Source organism: Vulpes vulpes, chromosome 2 (genome assembly GCF_048418805.1).
Source record: "Vulpes vulpes isolate BD-2025 chromosome 2, VulVul3, whole genome shotgun sequence".
NCBI classification, from domain to species: Eukaryota; Metazoa; Chordata; class Mammalia; order Carnivora; family Canidae; genus Vulpes; species Vulpes vulpes.
The window spans coordinates 63,872,997-63,886,841 of NC_132781.1; the positions used below are offsets into that span (position 1 = coordinate 63,872,997).

Sequence of the window (13,845 nt, forward strand, 5' to 3'; positions counted from 1 at the left end):
GAAAAGTAGAAGAACAAAGAGATCGTGGTAGATTGTTCATGAGGTAGGTAAGGGCAGATGCAGAGACACAGACTAAGTAGGAAGCATTTAAAATAATCTAGATGAGAAATAATGGTGGCTTGCATCTAGGTTGTGGCAATATTGAATGTGAGGTGTGGTGAAATTCTGAATATCTGAATATCTTTGAGGGTAAACCAAATAGGGTTTGCCAATGGATCAAGTAATGAGGGTAGAGAAAGAAGTCAAGGAAGATGCCAATGTTTTGGGCTTGAGCAACTAGAAGAATGGAGTTGCTCGTTGTGGTGGGGAACTCTGCAGGAGGAACAGATCTGAGGCAGGTAGATCAGAAGCTCCATTTTAGACATGTTATTTTTAGAAGTGTATTAGCCATCCAATTATTTATTATTATTTATTTTCAATTATTATTCATTTATTTTCAATCATATAAGGACAAAAGTTTGGGCTAGAGAACTTAATGTAGATGGCAGCAGCATATTAATGAATTAGGCTGAAACTTCAAACATAGGTCTTCTTATGAGCTTTGTCAGTGGTGTGCTAGGTACCTTCGGTCTGTCATTCAGCAGTCCATCAGTCAGAAAGAGATAAACTATCACAGAATTCCAACTTTGGTCAAGGAATATACCTTAGAAAGTATTATATTTAGAACAGCTATTTCTAAAGCAATCAGTTCTCAACTACTCACACTCAACAAATACTACATAGCACAGTGAAGCTGTGGGAGTAAAATAGGGAAAGGCAGACATGATGGTCCTCAGTTGGAAGAATTATTGTAATTAAGGAGACAAAATGAAAATAATAATATCACATTTACATTTAACTAACCGATAGTAATTGTAGCAAGTCCTATACAGAAGCCGTAGAGTGTAGACTGGTATGAGTATGTTTCTTCCCACTGCCAACACATGGTAAACTCCCACCACACATTCTCTCCAGCAGTACAGTCTCTTGGGGACTAATGACATCACCAAAAATGACACGTGAATTCTTGAGGAAATAAAGACTTTAAGTATTATAAAGTATTCAAAATTATCTTAATCTTCAAGAATCTTACATGAAAGTACTATGTCCACCTCACTCAATGTTGAATCACCTACACAGTGAACTGTCACCTCTCCACCTTTCTGAGACCAAAGATCATATAAAATATAGTCTGCCTTGGACTGAGAGAAAAAGCAGGAAGCTACACCTGAATTCTACTCTATGATAGGCACTCACACAGAATTTCAAGAAGATAGTATGAATCAAAGTAGCTCTTCTGGCCACAACTGACTGACTATGCTAGCATATACAAAGGTCTGGAATTTTAGAGCTATAAACTATACATGAAATTACAGAGATGCAACCCAGTATCCTTCATTGGATAGAAGAGAACACTCAAGCTCAGGAAGATTCCATGAGCACTGGCCCATAGTGAAATAGCCAGTCAGCAACAAAGCCAAGACTAGACCAAAATCTCCCCAACACTCAGTTCAGGCTGCACCAGTACAATTTTCATTGTTTTTGTTTTTCCTATTAGAAAGAAGGAAAAGAAAGAATGAAATGGAGCTACTAGTACAAGATTCTACTTTGAAAGTCTTTTTTTTGGAGGATGTTTTATGAACCAAAAGTATACTTTATGTAGCACTTTTAATATCCAGGTTATTAGAACTAAGAGAAGGGAATGAGAATTACTGTATCATGGAAAGAGGTCTTGAAAGAACAAGAATGAAGAGCTCCAAGGGGGAGCATCAAAGGTAGAGAAGCAGAAACATGCTACAGATGGCTTTTTGATAAGGAGAAAATATTAACCGAAGAGGTAAAACATGGGTCTGCATATTAGAATTATCCAGCAAATGGAAAATAACATATTTAAGATTAGGTTTTTTCCTTTTAATGCTACTGGGACGGCCAGGAGTAAAATGTAATGATTTTCTTCTCTGGGCACAGTTTAAGTTTTGGAAGATATGAAATTATCAATGGATTCTACTAAACTTTTTTTTCCATTGAACTTTCTTTTAAAGTAGATGTTTCCACAAGGCCAAACTACCTAGAAATTCTTAGTGAGAAATAAAAGCTACTCTATCATTATCAAACAAACTAATTTATGAAGCTTCTCTATTATTAAAAATCCTAAGTGGCTAAAGACATTCAATAGTACTTAGGAGTGCAACAATAATAATAAACCCATAAACCTACAGAGCATAAGTCTCAGTAACTAAACAAAAATTACCCAAAAAATCCAATTAACTTGATGAACATTTGATTACAAATGATATGATGCATGAAGCTTTTAAAATATGCCCCAGAGGGATACGTGGGTGGCTCAGTGGCTGAACTTCTGCCTTTGGCTCAAGGCGTCATCCCAGGGTCCCAGGATCGGGTCCCACACTGGGCTCCCAGCAGGGAGTCTGCTTCTCCTCTATGTCTCTGTCTCTCTCTGTGTGTCTCATGAATAAATAAATAAATAAAATCTTTAAAAAAAAAAGAATAAAAAATAAAATATGCTCCAGAAATGGAGCACCTGGCCAGCTCAGGTGGAAAAGTATGGAACTCCTGATCTCAGGTTATGAGTTCAAGTCCCACCATTGGGTGTAGAGCGTACTAAAAGTAGATAAACTTAAGAAAAAGATATGTCCCAGAAAATAAAAGTTCTTTCTTTAATTCTCAAAAGAATCTCATCCAGAGAAGACTCCTAACTCGGGGAAATGAACTAGGGGTGGTGGAAGGGGGGAGGAGGGCGGGTGTTGGAGGGGAATGGGTGACGGGCACTGAGGTGGACACTTGACGGGATGAGCACTGGGTGTTTTTCTGTATGTTGGTAAATTGAACACCAATAAAAATTAATTTAAAAAAAAAATAAAATAAAATAAAAAAAAAAAAAGAAAAGACCATTGAGTTAGTGGTTCTTTACATCTCATCAACTTTTACTAATCATAGATGATAAAAAATATATTTCTTTCTCACTCTAGAATGACCTAGCTAGTCGTGGAACAACAGACATATCTCTTTTCCATCTAATCCACAGAAGAAGGCCTTCAGTTCTTTTGCTCTTATTTTAAACCCAAAGCTACAATAAGGATTTGATTTGCCTCATTCCTCAGATTGTAAAGATATTACATTGAACACACTTGAAACTTGAGTAAGATACCATGATTTATGTGTGAGTTTCTTTTGCTCACATCTTTATTCCCAGTATTTCATTACTGCCTGACATATACTATGCATTCAAAAAACACCAGCTGATTTTTATTTGAATTAAGTTGCAGACTATAGAAGGTGTATCTCGACATTATCTTGCTTGTGAAAGGGAAATATATTGAATCTCCATGCAAGTATGACAATGAGACTAGTAACTGCATTATATCGAATTCTTTCTATTACATAATTGTTCTACGTCCTAGAAGATAGGCATGGAGTAAATAACCTATATGTAGAAAGAAAGAAAAGCTCTGTTACCATGAGATTAATGAAATCTTAGATATTTCGGTGGTGCTTAACAATTTACAAGGTATTTCCATATATATACACATATATACATATAGGCATGCATATAAATATCTGTGACATAATCAGACAAATATTAAATAATACTACATTTACATATGTTACATACCTTATATTGCATACATATATATTATATGTAGTAGATTATTATCCACTTTTTATTGATTATGAAATCAACGTTCTGAGAAACTGAGTGCTATCCAGCTAACAGATAACAGAATCTGAAATTGAACTCAGGTCTCTATACTCCAAGTTCAAGTGAACCTTGTTCTTGCTTTTGTGGATACTTAAAAGATGACAGGTTTCTACTTGGAATAATTCAAGTTTGTTGGTAAACACTGTCTTTGCAACCTCCCTGCTAACTGTAAATGGATGCTAATAAATGCTAACAACAAATAAGACATGATTTCACCAGACACCTTGGCATGTAGAAACTGTGGACACATATCTCTAAGCTATCATGTTTCGGTGTTTGAGTTTCTCTCTTTAAGATATTTTACTATTGGGCACCTGGCTGGCTCAGTGGTTGAGTGTCTGCCTTTGGCTCAGGTCATGATCCTGAGGCCCTGCAATTTAGTCTCGCATCAGGATCCCCAAAGGGAGTCTGCTTCTCCCTCTGCCTGTCTCTGTCCTCTCTTTCTCTGGGTCTCTCATGAATAAATAAATAAAATCTCTAAATATATATATATTTTACAATTAAATAGCATGTGAATGGAGATTTACTTCTAATTCCTTAAAAAGGGTAAAACTGTAATAACGTGAATCAATGTAACAATGCTCTAGCAGTGAAATAAAGGGTGTCCTGCATCCACATCAGTATAAAAGAGAAAAAATTCCTTTTATTCCTTAACACAGTCAACATGACGTTCCTCAGTTATTCAAAGTGTGAAGGTGAGAGAAAGGCGCCCACAGACAACGACCTTGCCTTGCACTTGCTTCCCCAGGTCGCCACCGCACAGCCAGCCATGCCTCACCTCGCGGTCTCCTTCCACTCCATCTCCTGCCCATCCACGGCGAGCAGCTCATCCAGTTCAGTGAAGAGCTGAGGGGGTGCTGGGCTGTCATCCTCCTCGCCCAAGATGAATCGGATACGTTCTGCGGCAGGAGAAACTGCAGAAGTGAAAATACTACGGTTAAACACAGGCTGGACAACCCTGAGGAAAGTATAGCTTCGAGCTCTTCCTCTGTCCCCAAGGCTGTTGGACTTCCCTGCCACGTTTTCCATGGACATCCTCTTTGCTGAGCCTCTTTTATCACCAACCTACACACAAAAAGAACTCAAAGCCCTTCTCTGTATCTTCGTCCTACACTATGTCTCAGCTCGCCACCACTCTCCAGGACAAGGCTCCAGTTCTGTGTGCTGTGTGACAAAGAACCTTTAGCCCTCAGATGAGCTGAGGTCCAACCGCATGACCTTCCCTCCTTCCCCACTTATGACCCATCCAAAATTATTGGACAGAAACCAGCCTGAACCAACCACTTTTTCTACAGCAGTGGGAGGGGGCAACAGAGCATCCCAATCCTGAGTTCCCCCAGGCCCTCGCCTCCCACCCACCTTCCCTCTGGCCAATGCCTAAAGCTCATGCCCTCACAGGAGCCTCACTGCTGGTAACTGGCTAAGTGCAAAGTTGATGAAGGAATATTTAACAAGATGGGGCCTCTTCTCTACATAAGGGCAGTACCCAAAAATGTTTAGTCACACTTCAATGCACTTGAAAAACAAGCCTAAGTAAAATATTGTACACCTGAGGAAAAAAATCTTTTCTGACACTGAAGCACATAATTGAATGCCCTACTAGCTCCTTTTGACCCCATCTTCTGAAAATCATGTAATGAAAAATTAACTAGAACTTCCCTCGAGTTATTGGTTATTTGCCCCTTCTTTTTTTTTTTTTAAGGAAAGGAAAAAATTTGCAAAATAATGATATTATAAAACTAAGGCCCACAGATACTTTTTATAATCCTTGTGTAAAACCAAGAATGGCGTATGCAGGGGCACCTGGGTGGTCAGAGGCTGAGCATCTGCCTTCGGCTCAGACTGTGATCCTGGGGTCCTGGGATCGAGTCCCGCATTGGGCTCCCTAGCAGGAGCCTGCTTCTCCCTCTGCCTGTGTCTCTTCTACTCTCTCTCTCTGTGTCTCTCATGAATAAATAAATAAAATCTTTGGATAAAAAAAAATGGTGCATACATGTGAGTGTAGTCCAGGTACACAGATATATGTGTGTATACACATATACACACAGATGTGCACATATATAAATACACACATAAATTATAGAAATATATGTACCCAAATAATCTAACAAAACAAGAAAATCCCTACCATCTAAAAACTACTATAATACAGGACAGAATGAAATTCCACAGATCAAAAAATTCTACAAACCCATAAAAAAATATTCAACCTATTAATCAAAACTAATTATTAAAATAAGATACATGTTGCTTCTCCCTCTGCCTGAGTCTCTGCCTCTCTCTCTCTCTCTCTCTCTCTCTCTCTGTGTCTCTCATGAATAAATAAATAAAAATCTTTAAAAAAAATAAGATACATGTCTTACCTACAAAAATAGCAAAAAAAATTTAAAAAGATAATCCCACTGTTGCCAGAGACTTAGGACACATGCACCAGCACCTCTCAATTTATGTCACTGGTAGAAGCCTAAATATTTGGGAACATCTCTCTGAAGGAAAATTTGGAAGGATATGGAAACATTTTAAAAGTGTAAATATCCAATGAGATACCACCTCACACCAGTGAGAATGGGGAAAATTAACAAGACGGGAAACAACAAATGTTGGAGAGGATGTGGAGAAAGGGGAGCCCTCTTGCACTGTTGGTGGGAATGTGAACTGGTGCAGCCACTCTGGAAAACTGTGTGGAGGTTCCTCAAAGAGTTAAAAATAAAACTACCCTACGACCCAGCAACTGCACTGCTGGGGATTTACCCCAAAGATACAGATGCAGTGAAATGGCAGGACACCTGCACCCCGATGTTTATAGCAGCAATGTCTACAATAGCCAAACTGTGGAAGGAGCCTCAGTGTCCATCGAAAGATGAATGGATAAAGAAGATGTGGTCTATGTATACAATGGAATATTCCTCAGCCATTAGAAATGACAAATACCCACCATTTGCTTCAACGTGGATGGAACTGGAGGGTATTATGCTGAGTGAAGTAAGTCAATCGGAGAAGAACAGACATTATATGGTCTCATTCACTTGGGGAATATTAAAAATAGTGAAAGGGATTATAGGGGAAAAGAGAGAAAATGAGTGGGAAATATCAGAGAGGGTGACAAACCATGAGAGACTCCTAACTCTGGGAAACGAACAAGGGGTAGTGGAAAGGGAGGTGGGCGGGGGGATGGGGTGACTGGGTGACGGGCACTGAGGGGCACTTGACGGGATGAGCACTGGGTGTTATGCTATATGTTGGCAAATCAAACTCCAATAAATAAATAAATAAATGTGTAAATATCATGTCTGGGTGTTATGCTCTATGTTGGCAAATCAAGCTCCAATAAATAAATAAATAAATATGTAAATATCATGTAAGCCAGTAATTCTACCACTAGAAAGACATTCATTTCAAATAAATAATAGTTGTTACCTCAAAGACAGAGGTGACCACTGCAACACTGTTTATAATTGAGAAAAATAGAAAAAGCCTAAACATCCAAAAAGGAGGACTGGGACTGGTTAAATAAACAATAATATAACTGTTCAGTAAGTCACCATGTAGTTATAAAATGTGAAATCAAAATTATCATTTTTCACACATAAATATCAAATGAAAAATAAAATTGCAAAGTCATATGAATAAAGTGATCCCATGTTAGGAAGAAAAAAATGCACATATATCCACAAAATAAAGTCCCATATTGAGGGAACCCTCATCGTGCATGGTTCCAATGTGCATGAATTTCAATTACTGCCATTCAAAAAACGCCAGTTCCCCAACAATACAGTTTAAATTTCAGTTAGCAGAGTATATTAGTGGAGTAATTGTATAAAGTACAAATTTCGCTGCCAGCTCTTCAGTCCATAAATTCCTATGTAAATAACATACATGCCTCGTGGTCAGTGACCAATAATAATGTTTCTTGCAAAATCTGTCAGTGAAGTGATTGGTCACTGCACATTTGTTACCCAGTTCATGTACAGACAGCAAAGTGTACCCATGCTGCCTTCATGTCACAAGAGGGAAGTGACCAACAGAAATGAAAGTAGAAGACAAAAACAAAAGTGATATGGTGGAGTGGAAATGAAATCTGTGTCAGACGTAAATGGATTTATAGAAGACAGAGCTGCCCATGGGAATGTTGACCATACTGCTGCTTTACCATGTGAGATAATCTGGATAACAGTGAAAAAGCACACAGTGAAGGCAAACTTAGCAACATAAATAAGGAAAAATGGTTGGACCAAAATGATAAAGAAGTGATGCTGAAAAAAAAAGAAGGAAAAAAAAAGCGCTTCACATTAAAGGAACTCTCAGAGACATTTCTTGACATGGAAAGCACAAAGGAGAAAATTGGAAGTTGATCCAAACTTAGGAGGGAGTATGCAATTCATCCGGGCATAGAATAGATGCTCACTCTATTTCATAAGTTGTACAACAGGAAGAAGACAAGCATTATTCAAATGACTTCTAGTAAGACTTCACAAAGAAATAAAACACTTTAATCTCAATGTTTCTGATGTTTTAGAATATACTAAATATTAGTTTTACTATTTTCATTTCCCTATACCTTTATAATCAACAGCAAGAGAATTCTTAATGATTTGGCAAAAATTTTTAAAGGTCAAAGTAAAATAGTAACCTTTCACATTGATCATTAGGATTGTTTTTGCATAATTTCAGCTTGAAGAGTCATATTTATGGCCTGGCACTACCATCCAAAGCAAGGATTGCCTATAAATATGTTTTATAAATGTTATACAGTTTCTACGGCTTCTATTTTCTTCCTTTCACTTTTCTGTCAGTTCCAAAATACGCACAATTCATCCACGCATTCATTCAGCAATATTTATTGAGTACTGTCTTTGCTCTAAATAGGCTTTGTTTCAGGCTTTGAAGATAAAGCAAAAACCCTCACAAGATCGTTGTTCTTTCAAGTGTACATGCTATAAGAGGGGCAACAAATGTTAACCAATTAGTTAGTGAATAATTAATTGGGTAAATGAATGAATTAGTATATAAACCAACAAAAAAAATCTACAAACTGTTCTGTGTTTGTAGGACATTCAAATAAGATAATTGAATATATATTAATATAGGATACGGGATGTTTAATTCCTGTAATTAGAAAAAAGGTGACTTTGAAGTTTCTTATCATCTCTGGGGGAAAAAATACCTAAAGTTCCAGAACTTTTGTGTAAAAATACTTTCAATGCCTTCCCAATCAAGAAATGGAATGTGTAATTATTTTAGAATATCATGGAAGTCATGAAAGAAATGATGGGAAGGCAAGAAATGATGCACAGAATTTGGAATCTGGCTGACTTCTCAGGAGCAGAGTATTCACACTACTTAAAATGTGGTTATTTACCCTACTGGTTACCCTACCAAACTGACAATCACAGATCAATATTCAACATCAAGGATCCCTGAGGTGGAACTACTGTGGAAGAAAAAAATCTACATGAAGAGAATCAATTTTTTGTCCATTTCTAAAAACGTGAAATGAGTTAGTCCCCACCTCTAACAGAGATGAATCAACCTTCCTCCTCCTTAGAAAAGAGACTCTCCTGCAGAGAAGCAGAACATGTTTCTGTTCAGCTCTGATCCGTGGAGCATTACTCTGAGATCCAGCAACCTCAAGTTAGGAAAGCACAACTCACTGCTTATCAGAGATTCAGCTGTGGCTTCCACATAATAGAATAGAAGGCTGTGACTTTACCTCTAGGTTTTACTCTTTGAGTCTCATGGGTAAGCTGTCTTATGCATATTAAATACAGCTTCTGAGCAACCAGTGTAATAATCCCTTTGGGATAAAATTCCAAAATCCTGTGTCACAAACTAGCTTGCTCCCCTAAGCTTCCCCAGGAATTAGAAGAGGCCACAGCAACTGTAATGTAAATATAGACCTGAAATCCTCCATAGCCAGCAAACACCCTTCCCAATTTCTAACATCATTCTTAACACAAAGATATGAAGAGTGGGAGTCTCCCTAATGAAGGATATCAGGAATTCATTTTTTCCCCATAACTTTTGATAAAATGGGAAATGAGCTAAACAGAAGACCCAGCACTGCACTGAAATTAGGCATATAGAAATCTGGAACCAAACTGCCTACATTTGAATCCAAACTCTGCTACTTACTTACATGCTGTATGACCTGAGTCAAGTTAATTAACTTTTCTGTGTCTCAAGTTCCTCACCTGAACAATATGGTGATGGTGACCATTATCGTAGGTAAAATACAAGGTTTAAATGAGTTTAAAAACTGCCAGCCCTTACTAGCAAAACCTGCCTCGCTTCTAAGAAAGAAAACGCTCACAGATTTTGGCCCTGAGAGCCCCTGTATGTTGAGAACATATAAGATAGGAAAGAAAAAAGTCAAAAGTTCTGCATGTGTTACTTCAGTGAATTAAGTAGCTTTGGTAATGAGAACACAGGTGTAGCTTTCTGGGAAACGGCCGATAACAGGGGGAAATAATGAATCCTCTTTAGTCTCACTTTAATACCTGGGGGGGGGGGGGGGGAGAAAGCATCACAAAATCAACTTATATTACAGATGACTAGATGATGATTCTAAGTAATAACTAACCTAGTTGCATCATAAAAGAGAACCTGGAGAAAAATGAGAGAGGGTGACAGGGAGGCAGGAAACGAGGGACAGAGAGAAAAACTGTCCAATTAATCCAATCACCTTTGTCAGAACAGAAGGCCTATAGATCAAAGCCAAGTTAAAGCCTCTCATCTGCCTTGATTTTTTTCTTTTTTTATTCTACCCTCTGGTTAGAATGTCTTTTTGGGGTTTGGGCAAGAGGTGGGGGGTTGGCTGTTTTTTCCCCCCGGAGTAGCTGCAGAATTTCCTGGAAGGCCCTACGTAAGTGTGGTTATCTCTGACCAGCATCTACCACAGGGTGACAATGTCATAGAGTCTATGATGGCTGGAGAGACCCAGTGTTCCCAAATCCCCAGTACTGACAAGAAGGAAGGCAAATAATATGTGGCAGGACTGCTGCCATACCCACTCCCACCACCAACACCACAGCATATAAGCACTTACACAGCATCATATCCATTCCTGCTGAGATTGAACTTGGCTTCAGAGCAGCCACTGTCCATCAATCAAAGATGGCATGTGAGAGGACACCTCTCCAATGACACCTACCTGGCTAGAGAATCAACTCTCAGGGTGCCTTTCATGTCACTGTGGCCCTAATCTGGGCATCCAACCTTTCTCCCACAACAACCCAGAAGTGTTTTGTTTTTTTTTTTTAAGATTTTATTTATTTATTCATGAGAGACAGAAAGGCAGAGACACAGGCAGAGGGAGAAGCAGACTCCATGCAGGGAGCCCGATGTGGGACTTGATCCTGGGACTCTAGGATCACGACCTGAGCCAAAGGCAGACCTTAACCACTGAGCCACCCAGGCGTCCCCCCAGAAGTGTTTTGTAACAGAACATACCTGCTCCATTCTGCACCAACCTCAGCCAGGAATCCCAGTGCCACAAGCAAGCACAGAGGTGTTCATTGCTGCTGTCACAGTTCATCTGCTAACTGTGTCCCAGTTTAGCATTGGCATAGGCAAGAACAGAAACCTACCCTGGCCCCCATTCAGGAATGAATTCAGGTATTTCCCAAGAATGACCACAACCTCAGTAGAGGGAAGAAGAATTTTGTGATTATGGGAAGGAAGACATGACTTGCTCTTCCCTAGAAGAACTGACTTTTAAAGGACAGAATTAATTTAGTTCTCAGGAGAAAACTCAAGGGACCTCCATAAGGAGCTTATTTTCTAGCCAAAGTCTGGATTATGCCTTAAAACTTATTAACCATGGGATCCCTGGGTGGCGCAGCGGTTTGGCGCCTGTCTTTGGCCCAGGGCGCGATCCTGGAGACTCGGGATCGAGTCCCACGTCGGGCTCCCGGTGCGTGGAGCCTGCTTCTCCCTCTGCCTGTGTCTCTGCCTCTCTCTCTCTCTCTCCCTGTGTGACTATCATAAATAAATTTAAAAAAATTAAAAAAAAACTTATTAACCAACCAGAATTAACAAAGAAAGTGGACATGGTTTGGACAGTGGGAGACAGTTCTGTGTATAAAGAAGCCACAAACAAGCCAGGCCATCTCAAACTACTGGTGACAGGGATCATGCAGACATTTGAAAATAACACTTTTCTTCCAGAAAATGATTTGGAGATATATAAGCTTCTTCCAGAATACCCAAGTGTTCTTTCTGATGTCCGGGAGGAAAAAAGTATTAAGTAGAAATTTGAAGTGTATAAAAAGAATGCTTAATGTGAAGGTGTTTTCTGATTTATCTCAAGTTGCTCCCCCTGCCCTCCAATTACATATTTTAATATTAGGAAAAAAGACTTGGGATGCCTGGGTGGCTCAGTGGTTTAGTGCCTGCCTTTGGCCCAGGGCATGATCCTGGGGTCCCAGGATCAAGTCCCACATCAGGCTCCCCGCATGGAGCCTGCTCCTCCCTCTGCCTGTGTCTCTGCCTCTCTCTCTCTCTCTCTCTCTCTCTCTCTCTCTCTGTGTCTCTCATGAATAAATAAATAAATTCTTTAAAAAAAAAAAAAGGAAAAAAGACTTTTGTTGACTTTAGATCAAAGGATAACTATTCTAAGCCAATGTCTTTATTAATTAATTAATCTTAACTAGACTACAATTAAGATTAATCTTAACTAGATTATACCAGATACTATTTGTGAAACATTTCTTGCTATCGCTCTCTGAATGCCCATCAAGGATGGTCACCTGCCTATCTACCTATCACCTACATATCTACAAAGACACGAAAGTGGGAAAATCCCCTGATACCATGAATTGAAACCAGGGCTCATAGAGATAGGAGCTAGATAGATTGGTCCAGAGGTCAGAAATAAATACACAAAAGAGCTAGAATTCAGACCTTAAAAGAAAATGAGATCAAAATAGGAACTATGAATTACTCTCTGCATATCACACTCCCGAAAAAAAGTTCTGTTCACTTAGGAAAGCAGTAGTTGAGAACTCTAGTACATTCCATATGGATAGTAAAAAAACATGTAGGAGACTATGTTTTTGTTTTTGTTTTTTAAAGATTTTATTTATTTATTCATGAGAGAAACAGAGAGAGAGAGAGGCAGAGACACAGGCGGAGGGAGAAGCAGGCTCCATGCAGGGAGCCTGAGGTGGGACTTGATCCCGGGTCTCCAGGATCCGGCCCTGGGCTAAAGGCAGTGCTAAACCGATGAGCCACTGGGGCTGCCCTTTTTTTTTTTTTTTAAGATTTTATTTATTTATTCATGAGAGAAACAGAGAGAGAGAGAGGCAGAGACACAGGCGGAGGGAGAAGCAGAGACTATGTTTTTGAAGGTTCAAAGAAAAGGTCTGAGACCTCTAAAAACTCTGTTTCTGATCTTTGGTGAGATTCCATGGGACAGTGCAATGATAGAAAAATAGGCTGCTCTTTACAAAAAAAAAGAGTAATCCAATAATAAGCTATGGATAAAATTAAAACTTCAAAGAGGTAATAAGTTGAAAATGGATAGTGCCAGAAACCAAAATTAGTAAGTCAGAAACTAAACATCACAAAATTTAAAAATTAAAATTAAAACATGTTTTACCTGTCATGTTAGCAAAGATTTTAATTGTTAGGTATTCAAAGAAATAGCATTTTCTGCCTTGTTAGTTCATACAAACTTTTTAAAGTGTAGGTTAGCAGTATCAATGAAAAATCAAGTATTCTGGGTTTGGACTCAGAACTTCCACTTCTAGAAATTAATCCTGAACAAGGGGATGGACCCAAGAGTATATGTGGCACCATTTTTTGAAATTTGGAAGAAGCCCAAATGTCAATCAATAAAGAAACAACCAAAAAAAAGAAAAGGAAGAAAGAGAGAAAGGGAGAAAGAAAGAAATTAGAGAATATACCTGTTCATTTTCAGATCTTTTTTCATCTTTCCCATCTCTTATAGTCTTTTCTCTCCTTTCTACCTAACTCTGACTCAATTTCCAAGGCCCAACTGAAAATTCTATCTTTTCTAAGAACCTTTATTAACAATTCACAGAAATGTGAATTTTTTCTTTATTCAAACCATAACCTCACTTTGTCTAAATTATCATTTAGGCACCAACAAGTATATAACCTGGTCATTATTGCCTAACCTTTGG

The 13,845-nt window shown here is 38.7% G+C and overlaps 1 protein-coding gene and 1 pseudogene across 16 annotated transcripts in view; one reads left to right on the forward strand and one right to left on the reverse strand.

The window, feature by feature from the left end:
- The window catches only part of SLC4A4 (solute carrier family 4 member 4), a 424,139-nt gene that overhangs the window by 200,650 nt on the left and 209,644 nt on the right, over window positions 1-13,845 (reverse strand). For 15 of the 16 annotated variants that reach the window (XM_072748813.1, XM_072748814.1, XM_072748806.1 and 12 more), the window contains one exon: window positions 4,479-4,614. In XM_072748813.1, coding sequence (XP_072604914.1) covers window positions 4,479-4,614 — 136 coding nt within the window. Of the gene's footprint in view, window positions 1-4,478; window positions 5,000-13,845 lie in introns of those variants that run through there. The other variant, XM_025985118.2, reaches the window with a different exon arrangement.
- On the forward strand, window positions 11,369-11,979 carry LOC112923626 (dihydrofolate reductase-like; annotated as a pseudogene).